The 16,454-nt window shown below is 47.0% G+C and overlaps 1 protein-coding gene and 1 non-coding gene across 4 annotated transcripts; one reads left to right on the top strand and one right to left on the bottom strand.

Moving 5' to 3' along the window:
• Positions 1-543: 543 nt before the first annotated feature.
• On the bottom strand, positions 544-16,300 carry WFDC3 (WAP four-disulfide core domain 3). 3 transcript variants are annotated; one of them, XM_015148931.3, is made up of 6 exons: positions 16,082-16,300; positions 15,401-15,529; positions 13,997-14,143; positions 3,869-4,000; positions 1,760-1,945; positions 544-773 (listed from the first exon to the last, which is right to left on the bottom strand). In XM_015148931.3, the coding sequence occupies exons 1-6, from the start codon at positions 16,161-16,163 to the stop codon at positions 757-759; spliced, it is 693 nt and encodes a 230-aa protein (XP_015004417.3). In that variant the 5' UTR covers positions 16,164-16,300; the 3' UTR covers positions 544-756. The 3 variants fall into 3 exon arrangements, with proteins under 3 accessions (XP_015004417.3, XP_015004420.3, XP_077807987.1); XM_015148934.3 differs by having other exon boundaries at positions 3,869-4,003; XM_077951861.1 differs by lacking the exon at positions 15,401-15,529 and having other exon boundaries at positions 3,869-4,003.
• LOC114670693 (U6atac minor spliceosomal RNA) lies at positions 5,548-5,673 on the top strand. The gene has a single exon (XR_003720389.1). It is a non-coding gene; the product is annotated as a U6atac minor spliceosomal RNA (small nuclear RNA).
• Positions 16,301-16,454: the final 154 nt, after the last annotated feature.

The following is a 16,454-nucleotide window of genomic DNA, read 5'->3' on the forward strand; positions in this document are numbered from 1 at the left end:
CAGGAGTTCAAGACAAGCCTGGCCATCATGAAACCCCACCTCTACTAAAAATACAAAAATTAGTAGGGCATAGTAGCGTGCCTGTAGTCCCAGCTACTCAGGAGACTGAGGCAAGAGAATCGCTTGAACCCGGGAGGCAGAGGGTGCAGTGAGCCAAGATTGCGCCACTGCACTCCAGCCTGGGCAACAGAAAAATACATCTCAAAAAAATAAAATAAATAAAATAAAAAAAACTAGCCACTCACCCCTGTTCCACCCTCCACCTACATTCTCCAATAAAAGAAGAAGGTCAGCAGGTCTAAAAGAGACTGACCTCCACCCCCACCAGGGCTTGAGAAAGACATCTAAGGCAAGTCACTCTCAGTTTAGTTTCCACCCATCGCTCCCCTAGCCACACCCAACCAAAACCCATTTTCAGAGTCGTCACAAAGAATGGATTACCCATCTGTCCTAAATATGTAAATCGTGCAATCCCACAGGTACACTCATACCCACTAGCTCTCCCATATCATCTGAGCCCTCAAACAGCACAGACAAGAGGTCAGCACCAGCCTTTATTGGGAAAGAGAAGCACCACACACCCACTGCCCAATCCAGGGCTGTTTCCCACGCTCTGGTCAGCAGCAGGAGGAGAAGCAGAGCAGAGAGGGCCATGAGTGCCCCTGGAAATGTCACAAGCCCCAGGATGTCACCCTCTCTTGACTACCAGGAAAAGCTTCCAGAGTTACCACAGAAGTTCCAGACAAATCAGCACAGCTAGGGCACTGGGATCTCTGCAAGTAGAAGAAACATCAAGTCACAGCTGTGCCCTCCTGGCTTCAGCTACCCAAAATGTTTTCCCTCCACGCTAGGAAAGCTTGGCCTATATTGCTCTCAAAAGTCTTAAATGGCTCCTTGCTTCCCAGACAATCCAATCCAAACTGGCACTGAAGGCTCGTATTATTCAGATGTCAACTTTATGTCTCCTGTTATTAAAAAAAAAAAAAAAAAAAAAAAAACTGGAGATATGGTCAGGCACAGTGGCTCACGCCTGTAATCCCAGCACTTTGGGAGGCCAAGGCGGGCGGATCACCTGAGATCAGGAGTTTGAGACCAGCCTGGCCAACATAGTGAAACCCCGTCTTTACTAAAAATACAAAAATCAGCTAGGTATGACAGTGGGCGCCTGTCATCCCAGCCTTGGGAGGCTGAGGCAGGAGAATTGCTTGAACCCAGAAGGCAGAGGTTGCAGTAAGTTGAGATAGTGCCATTGCACTCCAGCCTGGGTGACAAGAGTGAAACTCCATCTCAAAAAAAAAAAAGAAAAACTGGGATATGTCTGTTCCTTTACCCATCCTGCCCCCACTTCTCACCTCCCAAACATATCCCACACATTCCCACCCTGTGTTCCTTTGCCAGCAATCACCAGATTACCTGTCTGGCATGTCCGTGTGCTATCCTCACTTTGTCGCATCTGCCTAGCCTTAAGGGCCTCGATCAAATCCCACCTCTCCCAGAGACCTTCCCAGGGAGCCACACCTGGGAGCAAGTGTAAGCCTGTACTGTTTATATGAGGGTTCTCATCTGGGACACAGGTTCACCACACCTGGGAACAGATGTAAGCCTGTACTGTTTGCATGAGGGTTTTCATCTGGGACATAGTTTCTTTCTCTCCAACTAGACTTTTCCTGACCTTCTGAAGTCCCCTTCCCAGTACCTAAGCCAGTGCTTTGCACATAGCAGTTGTCTGTTATTGTTGATGACAATGGACTGTACTCACCTAATTCAGAATCAGACCTCACAGTCCAGTTGGGGTTCACGGTCAGTTTTCGGGGCAGGACTGGTGGGACACAGAAGCGGCCACAGCCTGACTTGCAGCACTTTACTCCAGCTTGACAGTTCTCATCCATCACACAGCCGACAATGCACAGGCCCACCAGAACTTTTGGACAATCACCGCCCTGCCCTGTGGGAACAACAGGCACAAGAAAAGGGACAGGGTGTCAGCTCCACCATCTCCATGTTCCCATCTAGAACTTACACACAGAGGCTCTAGGTCAATCAACCCCTGACCCTCACTAGACCCAACTAAACTGGCTGGGAAACCATGGAGCTGGAGGATCTGAGAATCTTTAGGAACCCAAGAGAACTCTGAGCCCAGAGTTTTCAAATGGTGCCCCAAAGGGAGTTTCCAAGAGGTAACTCAGGGATTGATACCCCTGCAGGTTTGGGGTGGGGGTGAGTGACATGTGGCAGGGACAAGCCTCCCAGACCACCACCCTCTCCCCCTATGCTCTGGATTCATAGTGTCACTTCCTCATGGTGACCTCTGCCACCCTAGACAAGGTTTGATGTCCCTGCTTTGTGTTCCTGTAGCACCCTGTATACTTCCTCTCATCAAACTTCATGATAATCTCTTACTTAAAAGGAATATGTCTATCTTCCCTGATGGCCTATAAGCTACATAAGGACAAGAGTCTGTCCTCAGCCTTGAGCATTGCCTGGGAATCTAAAGGGACTAAGATAGCACCAGAGTCAATGATTCTTTAATGGAGATCCACAGTGCCTGGCACTCAAAAATATTTGTTTTTTAAAAATGTTGAAGAAAAAAAGGCATTGGAACAGGAATGCTTTTATGTTTATATATGTGTGTGTGTGTGTGTGTGTGTGTGTGTGTGTGTTTCCGGCTGGGCGCGGTGGCTCATGCCTATAATTCCAGCACTTTGGGAGGCCGAGGCAGGTGAATTAGGAGTTCAAGACCAGCCTGGTCAACATGATGAAAGCCCATCTCTACTAAAAATATAAAAATTAGCGGGGCATGGGCCAGGCGCAGTGGCTCAAGCCTGTAATCCCAGCACTTTGGGAGGCCGAGGCGAGCTGATCACGAGGTCAGGAAATCGAGACCATCCTGGCTAACACAGTGAAAGCCCGTCTCTATTAAAAATACAAAAAAAAAAAAAAAATTAGCCAGGCATGGTGGCAGACACCTGTAGTCCCAGCTGCGTGGGAGGCTGAGGCAGGAGAATGGTGTGAATCCGGGAGGCAGAGCTTGTAGTGAGCCGAGATTGTGCCACTGCACTCCAGCCTGGGTGACAGAGCGAGACTCCGTCTCAAAAAAAAAAAAAAAAAAAAAAAAATATATATATATATATATATATATATATATATTTCCAACTAAGATTTCATTTGGGGCAGGGGAGAAGCTTTTTGTTAAAAATTAGATCTGAAAATCAGGATCTTAGGCAACTCCCTCATTTTACAGATAAAGAAACTTGGGCTCATGGCCGGGCACGGTGGCTCAAGCCTGTAATCCCAGCACTTTGGGAGGCCGAGACGGGTGGATCACGAGGTCAGGAGATCGAGACCATCCTGGTGAACACAGTGAAACCCCGTCTCTACTAAAACTACAAAAAACTAGCCGGGCGAGGTGGCGGGCGCCTGTAGTCCCAGCTACTCGGGAGGCTGAGGCAGGAGAATGGCGTGAACCCGGGAGGCGGAGCTTGCAATGAGCTGAGATCCGGCCACTGCACTCCAGCCTGGGCGACAGAGCGAGACTCCGTCTCAAAAAAAAAAAAAAAAAAAAAAAGAAACTTGGGCTCAAAAAGAAGGGTTTGCTTACCCAAGGTCACAGAGCAAAACCTCAGCAGAATCAAGACCAAAAGCCACACTGTCTGTCTTCCAGCCCAGGTAGTTCCTACTGACCCACAGTGCCTCCCCCCTAGTTCTTTTAATGTCGGCATGGCCCCTCGGCCCTAGAAGAAGCAGTTGCTGTGGGTTGGAGGACTACAGGGACAAGAAGAATGAGAATCCTAGCTCCTCTCAGGAAGGGAAAGAGAAGCACTCTTTTCAGGAAACACTCAAGGATTTCTTCCCCAAAGAGCCAACATACCTCCCTCAATGTCTCCGAGGCAGGTGTGGCCACAGCCGGTGCTGCAGCATTTATGCCCCTGGGGACAGGATGCATCCCCATCACACAGCTCCTCACACGGAAGGGGGTCAGCAGGACATTCACCACCAAACTCTGCTACAGAAACAAAGCATTGGAGCCCAGAGATGCTCAGGCCCACAGTATGAAACACATTTTTCATTGTATCCCATGTGTATGTTTATATATAGTTATATATTTATATACATGTCATATACACATATAGTTATGTATTTATATACATACATTATATACATATATAATGTACATATGTGTGTGTATCATGTATCTGCAATACATCTGATTTTTTTCAGACAGGGTCTCACTGTGTTGCCCTGGCCAAAGTGCAGTGGCACAATCATAGCTCATTGCAGCCTCAAACTCCTACATTCAAGGGATCCTCCCGCCACAGCCTCCTGGTAGCTAGAACTACAGGCACATGCCACCAGGCCTGGCTAATTTTATTTATCTATTTATTTATTTTGTAGAGACAGGGTCTCACTGTATCACCCAGGCTAAAGTATGGTGACACAATCATAGCTCACTGCATCCTGAAACTCCCGCGCTCAAAGGATCCTCCCACCACAGCCTCCTGAGTAGCTAGGACTACAGGCACAAGCCACCAGGCTAATTTTATTTATTTATTTTGTAGAGAAAGAGTCTCACTACATTCCCCAGGCTGTTATTAAACTCCTGGCTCAAGTGATTCTCCCTCCTGAGCCTTCCAAAGTGCCAGGATTACAGGCGTGAGCCACCACACCCAGCCCACCCTGATATTTTATATTCTAGTTCTTCTTTTTCCTAGTTACTAAATTGCTTTCAGGACTCACAGTTTGAAAAACACTGTTCAGGTCTAACCCACTGTGGCCAATATTCTCCGTGAATTCTCCCTGTGGCAGACATTTACAATGGTGGCCTCTAGTGAACTTTATCTCCTGGGATTCAGGCCCTTGTGTAGTCCCCTTCCATGCCTACTCTGGGTTTGACCATCTGACTGACTTTGACAAATGGGACATTAGCAAATGTAATGTAAGCAGAGGCTTGATAAGCACTTGCATACTGGGGCTTGTCCACTCAGAATACTTCCTCTTGGAAACCAGCCGCCATGTTATAAAGCAGCTTGAACTATACTATGGGATGACGAGATGCCCCACGGAGACAGAACCTAGAAGAGAGGTCATCCTGGACGTGGTGGCTCCAGTTGAGCTCCCTGCTGAGCTCCCAGCTGAATGCAGCTAAATGAATGACCACGGCTATATCATGTGGGTATATGTACTGCCCAGCCAAGTTCAGGCAACCTACACAACTGTGAAAAAGAGTAACTATATTGCTTTAAGTCATGAAGTTTGGAGATGGTTTGTTATGCAGCAATAGATACCGGATACTAAGTTTATTCTGAGAGGCAACAGGTCCAGCTAAAATGATTTGTTTCCCCATATTCTCTTGCAACTAGGGTTGATCACAAACTAGGACATAAACTGGGAAACTTTTGTCCTCCTGACACAGGGAATACCCCTTTCAAACTGCTCCCTCACTTCTTTCTTCTTCCAGTCCAAAGACAGACATTACACGGAGAGGCAGAGCAGCCTTCTTTCAATGAGGAGGCAACTCAGCATAACGAAATGGTCAAGAATTGCAAAGGAGTGTTGCATGAAAGGGGAGAAGGTTAGCACTCCCCTCGACAAGGATGCAAAAGGCCCTTGGGCCTGAGAACACGCATACGGTTCAAGCATTGCCACCTACTTTGTGGCATCTAACCATCGTCTTTCAAAATAAAAAAATAATAAAATGTAAATGTAAAAAAAAAGAATTGCTAAGAAGAAACAGGGAAATAGTTTCATCCCTGTTAGCATCATGGAGCCACCATCCCAGCCTCAGAACTTCTTGTTGTATGAGAAAAACAAACCCCTATATGATTAATTTTCTGTTGTGTGCAGCCAAACACATTCCCTATTAAAATAAACTCAGAGGAGGATCTTGCCCAGAACTACAGAGTGAGTCAGCAGCAAGGCAGGACAACACTCAGCCTCTTGATTTGCGGTAAAGTACTTTTTCTACTACTCTACCCTTAAAACATGCAGGCAACTGGCCAGGGCCCCAGGCACAGGCACACCCAAAGAAGGCCACATCCAAACCAAACCAATTCACCATGACTCATTCGTCTTAGTGTTTATTTCAAGTTTCTTAAGTAAAGAGAAAGGTGACAGGCAATTAAAGAATTTCGCAGAAAACCAAAGCAAGACTGGCTTAGTGCCTCTGAGTAGGAACAGGTAAGTATGATTGCATACAGCTGGCTCCAGGAAGTCTCCTATGATGGAAAAAGCAAGTACTGGAATCCAAGGAGAATACGTGCAGCTAAACAACCCAGGCATCATAACCCTGTATCCTGGGATTTTCCTGAACAGCCCCTATTTCAAATATCCTGTGCTATTGTGAGATCACATCAAAACTATGTGTCCTGATTTTTGACTCAGAAAATGTGGTCACTGTAACCACCAAATGCATCTCCCTGCACCTCCCCACCTGCTTGACAAACACTGAAATCCATTTAACAAGGAACAAAAGCCTTCTATCTCACAGTTGAGAAGGGGGGGCATAAAAATCTCCCTGGTGGAAAAACCCGGTGACATAAACTTCTCATAAAATTATGCCACGTGCCCTAGAATCTAGGAGTGCCATACATCCCAGATTTCACCATTTTGCTGAGCTTGGCCCTGAGATGACCAAAGCCAGGAGCTCTCTGCTACTCTCTGCCCTCGTCCTCAAGACCAGGCAGGGAGCACTTACCTCTACCCTTTTCCAGGCCAGGCTTCCTGGAGGCCTGGAGGGTCACAGCACCTCGCTTTTGACCAGTGACCAGCAATGCCACCCAGTCTGACACCCTGCCTTATACATGAATCCCTGCCACATGATCCCTTTCTTTCAGCTCTAACACCTGGAATTAATGGGGCCTCACTACCTCCAAGCCAGATTACGCTATCTTTCTACTTAAGCTAGACAGCCTTTACATCTCCTTTTTTTTTTTTTTTTTTTTTTTTTTTTTTTTTTTGAGGCAAGGTCTTGCTTTGTCACCCAGGCTGGGGTGCAGTGGCCTCAAACTCTCAAACTCCTGGGCTCAAGCAATCCTCCCGCCTCAGCCTCCTAAGTAGCTGAACTATAGGCACATGCTACCAGGCCCAGCTAATTATTTGTATTTTTTGTAGAGACGGGGTCTCACTATGTTGACTAGGCTTATTTTGACCTTCTGGCCTCAAGCAGCTCTCCCACCTCAGCCTCCCAAAGTGCTGAGGTTACAGGCATGAGTTGCCATGCCTGGCCCTTTGTACCTCTTTATACTCATCTGAAATCTGGTTGGTCCTTTTCCTATCCCCAGAGACCTTACAAAAAACCTGGTGGATGCTATTCTTTCATGCAGGATCCTCTGTCTTTCACTATCCTGGCTTTGCCATGCTAGGTAAGCTCAGTTCCTCATAAGACATGCTCTCTAATCACCTCACAATTAGCTTACCAAGAATCAGGAAGAGAAATAGGAATGGTAGCCAGAATGGGGATGACGGTTCCTCACCCATCCCAAGACTCTAAGCTATCCAAAAAAGGAATGAAGCTGAAGCCCAGGAAATACAGTCTGTCCTGCTGCCTCAGCTCCAACCTGCCACTATGTCTGAGAGAAAGATGCCAGTTGCTGTTGGAAAAGTAAAATTTCAGCACTTCTTAACCCAAGAAGGGCCCTCTGAGCTAACAAACTTACTCCGCTTCTCTTGTAAATAGAGAGACAGACAACCAGAGACAGGGATCGGCCTGAGGTCAACGGTAGCAGAACTGAGTCACAAATCTCCAGCTCTGACATAAGGTCTCATGCCCTTTAAACCACATCATGGGCCCAGTTCAGTGACTCATGCCTGTAATCCCAGCACTTTGGGAGGCCGAGGTGGGTGAAACACTTGAGGTCAGGAGTTCAAAACCAATCTGGTCAACATAGTGAAACCCTGTCTCTACTAAAAATACACACACAAAAAAAAAAAAATAGCCAGGTGTGGTGGTGGGTGCCTGTAATCCCAGCTACTGGGGAGGCTGAGGCAGGAGAATTGCCTGAACCCGTGAGGCAGAGGTTGCAGTGAGCCGAGATCACACCACTGCACTCCATCCTGGGTGACAGAACGAGACTCTGTCTCAAACACACACATACACACACACACACATACACACACACACACCATGATGATCCCCTACACTGCAACAAGGATCACACAAAAACAAACCAAGAAGCACTGGACTCACTCCACTCAGTTCTGCCAAAAGAGAAGACCCAGTGGTAGATAGTTTTAGGGGTTAGGAAAAGTTATGCACCAGTGTGTAGGGAGTCCTCAAGACCACTTACTTCCAGGTTCAGTGATTCATTAGCAGGACTCAGTGTAGAGTCATACCCATGGCTATGATTTATTACAGCAAAGGGAAAAGTCCAGAGGAAATCAGGTGCAAATTTTCAAGAGTCCTCCCAGTAGAGTCACGGGATGCACTTAATTCTTCCGGCATGGAATTGTGACATGTGTGAAGTGTTTTCTACCAGGGAAACTCATTAGAGACTCACTGTGAAAGGTCTCTACTGGGGGCTAGTCACTCAGACACCCTCTGCCTAGCACGTACCAAGATTCCAGACTCTCAGAAGGAAAGCAGATGTTCAGCCTAAACCACAATGTTTACACAAACAGTTTAGGCACAGTGAACCACTCTTATCAGTCAGAGTAGGACAAACACCCACAAAATCCAAGTTCCCAGAAGCCAGCCAAGGCCCAACCTTGCCAGCAAGGCTTTTTAAGAAGAGCAGTCTCAGGCTTATTATGCTAACTCTTTTCTGTACATACATATATAATGTATGTACAGAATTATACAACCTACAGTGAGGTTTTAGAAAAGGGTCAGCCAGACACACAGGGAGGCCATGCCATTAACCTACATAAAAGATAATACATATGTGATTAATAAGCAAAACAGAGGGTCACAGGGGATCTGGAGTGGTCAGGTTTCATACAGTGGGGAGGTGAGCCATGAGGGGGCCCAAGAAGACAACTCTCAGGCCAGAATCAGAATCTTCACTCCAAAACCTCTTCCCCCAGGTTGTCCCTGTCTCTGAAAAGAACACCACCATCACCCAACTGCTCAAGCTGAATATCTACCACCCTTCTTTATACCCTGTCTCCCTCAATGCCTGCAGCCACTTACTTCTTCACGCAGTCCCATCAATTCTACCTTCACAAACATGTAAGCCTTCCATTTTTCTTTTTTGTCGTTGTTGGGTTTTGGGGGGTTTTTTTGTTTTGTTTTTTGTTGTTGTTGTTGTTTTGTTTGTTTGTTTGTTGAGATGGAGTTTTGCTCTTGTTGCCCAGCCTGGAGCGCAGTGGTGCAATCTTGGCTCACTGCAACCTCCGCCTCCTGGGTTCAAGTGATTCTCCTGCCTCAGCCTCCCGAGTAGCTGGGATTACAGGCGCCCGCCACCATGCCTGGCTAATTTTTGTATTTTTAGTAGAGATGGGGGTTTCACCATGTTGGCCAGGCTGGTCTCGAACTCCTGACCTTGTAATCTGCCCGCCTTGGCCTCCCAAAGTGCTGGGATTATAGGCTGAGCCACAGCACTTGGCCGCCTACCATTTTTCTACGTCTGCAATATCTCCACCCCAGTCTAAGCCCCAATCATTTCTCCCAGCCTGCCACAATAGCCTCCTAACTGGTCTTCCATCTTCTACACTTGCCCCCATCCATTCTCCATATACCGGCAGAGTGGTCTTTTTAAAATTAAAACTGGACAAGGCCTCTCCTGCTTTTAAACCTCCTCAAAGGCTTCCTATTGCACTTAGAATAAGGCCTAAGAGAGAAACCCTGAAGACTCCCCAAAGTCTGGGCCCTGCCTACCTCTCCAACCTCAAATGAAAGTAGCCTCCTTCCGTTTTCTTCCATTACCTTCAAAGCACACATCACATCTTGCGGTTATTATGTATTTGTTTTCTCAATTATTTCCTGTTTGTCACACCATGACAAAGCCCCAGGGGGGCAAGGACCATGACTGCCTTGCTCACCACTGCAGACCTACATGCCAGGTAGGGTAGCCACACTCAATATACAGTGAATAAAGGAATAAGTGGGTGAGTAAACAGACAGGTCAGCCATCAGATAGGTGGGGAGGTGGAGAACGGGTGGACCAGAACACAGAGGTACTTGGCATGACCATATGAGCTCTTGAGCATTATCTGGCAGGTTTACTGCAGACTTTTTAAAATGCATTTCTGACCGGGTACAGTGGTTTGTGCCTGTAGTCCCAGTTTCTCAAGGGGTTAAGGCAGAAGGATCACCTGAGCCCAGGAGGTTGAGGCTGCAGTGGGCTGAGATCACACCACTGCACTCCAGTGGTTAAATAAATAAATAAATAAAATGCATTTCTTCTCAACTGCATTATCACTAAATATCCTTATCCCCGTTTTACAGATGATAAAAGTGAGGTTCAGAGAAATGAAGGGACTTGCCCAAGGCCACACAGCACGCAAGCAAAAGAGCCAGGATACAGATCCATGTTCAGATTAGAACAGTGTCGTGAGAGCAGGACCCAATATCTGCCCTTGCCCTAAGGCAACCTGTTTGGTCTCCACTGTGCCAAACAGACCGGCACTGGCCATGGTAAACCTCTGGCAATGTCAGAGCTTAAGGAAAGCAGAAATTCTTCATAGCCCTGGAAAGAGAGCTTCCTGTAGAGTTAGGTATAGCAACCAGTCCTGTTGGGTGAGTGGCCTAGCCCTCCCCTAGGGCTGGAGCTGTAGAAAGTAGTTAACTGCCAATGCAATAGCCAGTATCACCTCCTTCCAGGCTAGGAACCCCACTCAGCCCAGCAGGCTCTGGGACATCTGCGGGAGATCACTATTCTAGCCTGCTTGCCAAGCTCCAGTGGAAAAGGAAGCCCTATCTGGGCTGGCCAGGGGCCAGAGCAGCTCACAAAGGCACTGTGCCTGGGTGCCAGCCTCGCCCTTAGCCCCTACAATTCAGCCCTCAGCTTCAAACACTGGGAAGATTATAGCAAGCCCTACCTGCCAGCAGTCAGTGACCTGCCTGAGACAGATTCCCAGGCTGGTTCCAGAGCTGGGTCTTAAGAGTCCTGGCAAGGAGAACAACCTTCCATTCTCTCAAATGGGCAGGCTGCCCAAGATAGCTGCCTAGGCCAGGCACAGACAGACCCAATGGCTACCAGCAAGGGGCCTCCTACCTGGGGAGGTTTGACTGGAAGGAAAAAGGTTGTCACATGTTACAGAGCTTCAGGGTCTCAGAGAGGAATTGATCAGGGGAGAAGAAAACCATCCTGGTTTTGAATAAAGGGGCTGGTTAGAAATTGTACTCCTGCCAGGCATGGTGGCTCACACCTGTAATCCCAGCACTTTGGGAGACCGAGGCGGGTGGATCACCTGAAGTCAGAAGTTTGAGACCAGCCTGACCAACATGCTGAAACCCTGTCTGTACTAAATACAAAAAAATTAGCTAAGCATGGTAGCACATGCCTAAAATCCCAGCTACTTGGGAGGCTGAGGCAGGAGAATCACTTGAACCTGGGAGGTGGAGGTTGCAGTGAGCCGAGATTGCACCATTGCACTCCAGCCTGGGCAACAATAGTGAAACTCAGTCTCAAAAAAAAAAAAAAAAGAAATTGTCCTCCTGACCCAGTCCACTTAGGAGGCAAGAGGAAGGAAGTTAATATATACTAAGGGCAAAACAATTTGCATAATTTAAATAATTACAACAAGCCTTCAAAGTTTATTCTTCCCACCTTACAGAGAAGGGAACTAAGGCTCAAAAAGACTTGCCCAGGGACCTGCTGGCCAGTAACTGGCAAACCTCAAGCTTGAACCCAGGACTCCGACAACCCAAACCTAGGATTTTCCACTCTAACATGCCACCACATGCATTCAGATGAGAGAATGGTTCCAGTTCCTTTAAAAACATAATAAGAGGCATTCAAAACAGCAGAGAAGAAAATAAAATACCTAGGCATACATTTATGGAGAAATATTTTAACACTATAAAACACCCTGAAATATGCGAAATACACTTGATCAACAGGAAGACATAGGATTCAACATAGGCCAGGCATAGTGGCTCATGCCTGTAATCCCAGCATTTTGGGAGCCGAGGTGGGCAGATCACCTGAGGTCAGGAGTTCGATATCAGCCTGGCCAGCATGGCAAAACCCCATCTCTACCAAAAATACAAAAATTAGCTGAGCATGGTGGCACACGCCTGTAATCCCAGCTACTCAGGAGGCTGAGGCACAAGAATCACTTCAACATGGGAGCAGAGGTTGCAGTGAGCCAAGATCGTGCCACTGCATTCCAGCCTGGGCAACACAGTGAGACCCTGTCTCAAAAAAAAAAAAAAAAAAAAAAACAGGGTAAGAAAAAAAAAAAAAAGATTCAACATTATAATAATAGCAGTTCTCCCTAAGCTAATTTAATTTATATATCTAACATCACTCCAGTGAATGTAGTCTTAGTATTTGAGAATGATGGAGAAAAATAGATAATATTATAATAAAATATATTTGGAAGCACAAATAAGCAAAAGTAGCCATGAAAATCGTGAAACAAGAGGAAAATAGGAAGGGGTTAGACATAGAAGATATGCCATCAATTTCTAACACATTTTAGGGGCCTCTCAAGGGAACAGAGAAGGAATAGAACACAGAGCCCTGTCACTACTACCTCCAAATTTTCTCAACTGTGTCACCTTTCTCCATCCCCGCTGCTACCTCCCTAGTTTCACTGGTGTACATCCTCATCTGCCTTCATTCTCTCCCTCCCATTTCTACTGTAACCATACTAGCTTTCTTTCCATTTCTCAAATGTGGCAAGCTCCTAGTCATCTTAAGACCTCTGCATGTGCTTCTCTCTCTTCCTGGAATGTCCATCATACCCTTCACCCGGCTAACTTCAACTCTCCCTCCAGGTTGCAGCTTAAATGTCACTCCAGACATGCCATCCTCAACCACCCAATCCAATGTGAGTTCTCGGCCAGGCACGGTGGCTCACGCCAGCCTTTGGGAGGCCAAGGCAGGTGGATTACTTGAGGCCAGGAGTATGAGACCAACCCAGCCAACATGGTGAGACCCCATCTCTCCTAAAAATACAAAAATTAGCCAGGTGGGGTGGCATGTGCCTGTAATCCCAGCTACTCGGGAGGCTGAGGCAGGAGAATGGTGTGAACCCGGGAGGCGGAGCTTGCAGTGAGCTGAGATCCGGCCACTGCACTCCAGCCTGGGAGACAGAGCGAGACTCCGTCTCAAAAAAAAAAAAAAAAAAAAAAAAAAAGTAAAAAAAAGAATATCAGGAGCAAATGAGTGGGGAAATGTGTGCCGCCTTCCGTAGGCATCAAGATTCTTTTTTTTTTTTTTTTTTTTGCCATCTCTGCAGATTCTCAGGCTAAGATTTTAACAGAACAGAGAATATCACAACTGATTATGGGAACTAGGAATTACCCAATGGTTTTCTTTTTTTTTTTTTTTCTTTTGAGACCGAGTCTCTGTTGCCCAGGCTGGAGTGCACTGGTGCGATCTCAGTTCACTACAAACTCCACCTCCCGGGTTCACACCATTCTCCTGCCTCAGCCTCCTGAGTAGCTGGGACTACAGGTGCCCTCCACCACGCCTGGCTAATTTTTTTGTATTTTTAGTAGTGACGGGGTTTCACCGTGATAGCCAGGCTGGTCTTGATCTCCTGACCTCGTGATCAGCCTGCTTCAGCCTCCCAAAGTGCTGGGATTACAGGCGTGAGCCACCACGCCCGGCTACCCAACGGTTTTCAAAGCGGTCTGCAAATGAGGGTAAGTCCAGGTTGCCCTTCTGGCACCCTTCTCTCTCTGCCCATGTCACATACCACAAATCATCGTGGCTTGTGCACATTTTGTATATCTTTTTTTTTTTTTTAAGTTCTCAGAATATAGCAGGCACTTTGAAAACACTTGTGTTTTCAAAGCAAAGTAAAACCAGCAAGTTGATATGTGCATATTTGAGAAATAAATAAGCAGACCAAACAGACCATGAGGTGTGGGGACAGCGTTTCTTACCCGGCTTCTGTTTAGAGATTGGGACTACACAGCTCTTGTTGCAGCCAAACGTGCAGCATTTCTTTACACCTGGACATGTCTCATCAGTGATGCACCTTTTCAAACAGGATTGTTTCCGAATAACCCTGGGGCAATCTCTTTTCCTCCCTATAGCAAAAAGGGAGACAGCCAAAGAAAAGAGAAAATAGGCCCAGCGCCGTGGCTCACACCTGTAATCCCAGCACTTCGGGAGGCCAAGGTGGGCAGATCACCTGAGGTCAGGAGTTCGAGAACAGCCTGGCCAACATGGAGAAACCCAGTCTCTACTAAAAGTACAAAATTAGTTGGGCGTGGCGGCACATGCCTGTAATCCCAGCTACTTGGGAGGCTGAGGCAGGAGAACCACTTGAACCCGGGAGGCGGAGGTTGTGGTGAGCCGAGATCACTCCACTGCACTCCAGGCTGGGCAACAAGAACGAAACTCTGTCTCAAAAAAAAAAGAGAGAGAGAGAGAGAAAATAGTGCCTGGTAACACCCACGGGCACAGCAGAGGGGAAAAACAGAAAAAGGAAGCCCTGAGCTTCATTTAAGCCTCTCAACCCTGGTGTTAAGACAAAGAGACTGCCGGGCGCAGTGGCTCACGCCTGTAATCCCAGCACTTTGGGAGGCCGAGGCGGGCGGATCACAAGGTCAGGAGATCGAGACCACGGTGAAACCCCGTCTCTACTAAAAATACAAAAAATTAGCCGGGCGCGGTGGCGGGCGCCTGTAGTCCCAGCTACTCAGGAGGCTGAGGCAGGAGAATGGCGTAAACCCAGGAGGCGGAGCTTGCAGTGAGCCGAGATCGCGCCACTGCACTCCAGCCTGGGCGACAGAGCGAGACTCCGTCTCAAAAAACAAAAACAAACAAACAAAAAAAAAGACAAAGAGACAATAATAACAACAATAGTAATAGCAAATATTTACTGTAACATTTATTGATGTTTACCTTGCGCCATGAACATCTCATTTGATCCTCACAATTACCCCCATTTTATAGATGAGGAAACTGAGGCTAAAAGCTTAAGATTTATAAAGAGCTAAGGCTTAAGGCTTAAAAAGGTCTGCTTGGCTCTAGGGTCAACTTTCTTAATCATTATCTTAAACAGGCTTCCCTTTACAACTCTTCCCTCCAGCCTTCACAGGAACTTTGAGTCGAAAGTAAAAGACATAGATAATCGATGGTGTGTTCTTTCCTGACAACTGGGGGCACTGAATAATTCTGAATAGTTAAAGGAGGAGGAACCCTAAAAGAGTAAAGAAGAAGTACTCTAGGCAAGCGAGACTTCAAGAGGCAACCTAGGAGGTGGGAAGCTCTCTGCTTCCATCTATCCCAGAGGCAATGTCAGAGAGTACGCCCAGATTTTGCCCCTCATGCCAACATACCCTTAGGAATGTCTCGGCAGATCCGACCACAGCCTGTGGTGCAGCACTTCTGCCCAGCCAGACACAATTCATCGCCCTGGCACAGCTCTTTGCATGGGTTCTTATCAGGAGGGCATTCTCCCTCTTTTGCTGCAAAAGATATCATGTGAGTTTGGGGTAACTAGCCAGGCCTCAAAAATGGGGAATGGAGGCCAAACATATTTCAAGGATCTTCAGCCCCTCCAGGCATCTCTATCCAAAATATTTCTGCACCACTGCCCTCTAGCCTGGGTGACAGAATGAGACTCTGTCTCTTAAAAAAAAAAAAAAAAATTCTGCAACCACCTTCCCCTCCTAATACACAAATACTAACATACATCCACCACTACTAAAGGAGCAGCCATCCCGCAGATAACGAGAGAGAAAGGTTGGGATGATCCTGTTCTCATTTAATGAGTTCTAGGGAAAAGCTAGAACCTCTAGTAAGCCCAACTGGAAGTCTTATCTCCTTGTCCAGAGAGGGTAAAGAAAGCCAGGAAGAACGACCCAGGCCATCCTGAGAATCTATTCATCCAGTCCTGTCCTACAGAGATGATCATCTCCACCTACGAGCAACCTTGCTCTGGCAGAAGGCAGGGGATGACTTCTCTCCTCTAGTCACTTTCTGTTACTCTTGGCCAGGGATCCCAAATGATAGCTCACCATGTTCTCCCGCAGTTATCCAGGATTCCAGGGACCCAAGAGCAAGAAGTGCCTTCACAAGAAAGAGGCAGCTTAACATCATGATGATGCTGAGAGTTGGGATGAGAGCTTAGTTCAGGCTAGAGTTGTACACCTTGCCCAGAGTATCAGCTGAGGTATGGGCAGGACTAGGGATGGCCCCAAACCCAGTCCCAAAGCCTTCCCTTTCACAATACTATCAAGAATATCTTCTCCTGACAAGAGGAAGAGGGATTGGCTGCTGGAGTGTGGGGAAATTCCTGGCACTTCCAAAGGGCACATGTGATAGGAGGATCAAACTCTATAAGCAATATACACAATATTCCTGGATGATGAGAAACCTAGTGGGTGGCTG

This window comes from Macaca mulatta, chromosome 10, assembly GCF_049350105.2.
Source record: "Macaca mulatta isolate MMU2019108-1 chromosome 10, T2T-MMU8v2.0, whole genome shotgun sequence".
In the NCBI taxonomy this organism is placed as follows: Eukaryota; Metazoa; Chordata; class Mammalia; order Primates; family Cercopithecidae; genus Macaca; species Macaca mulatta.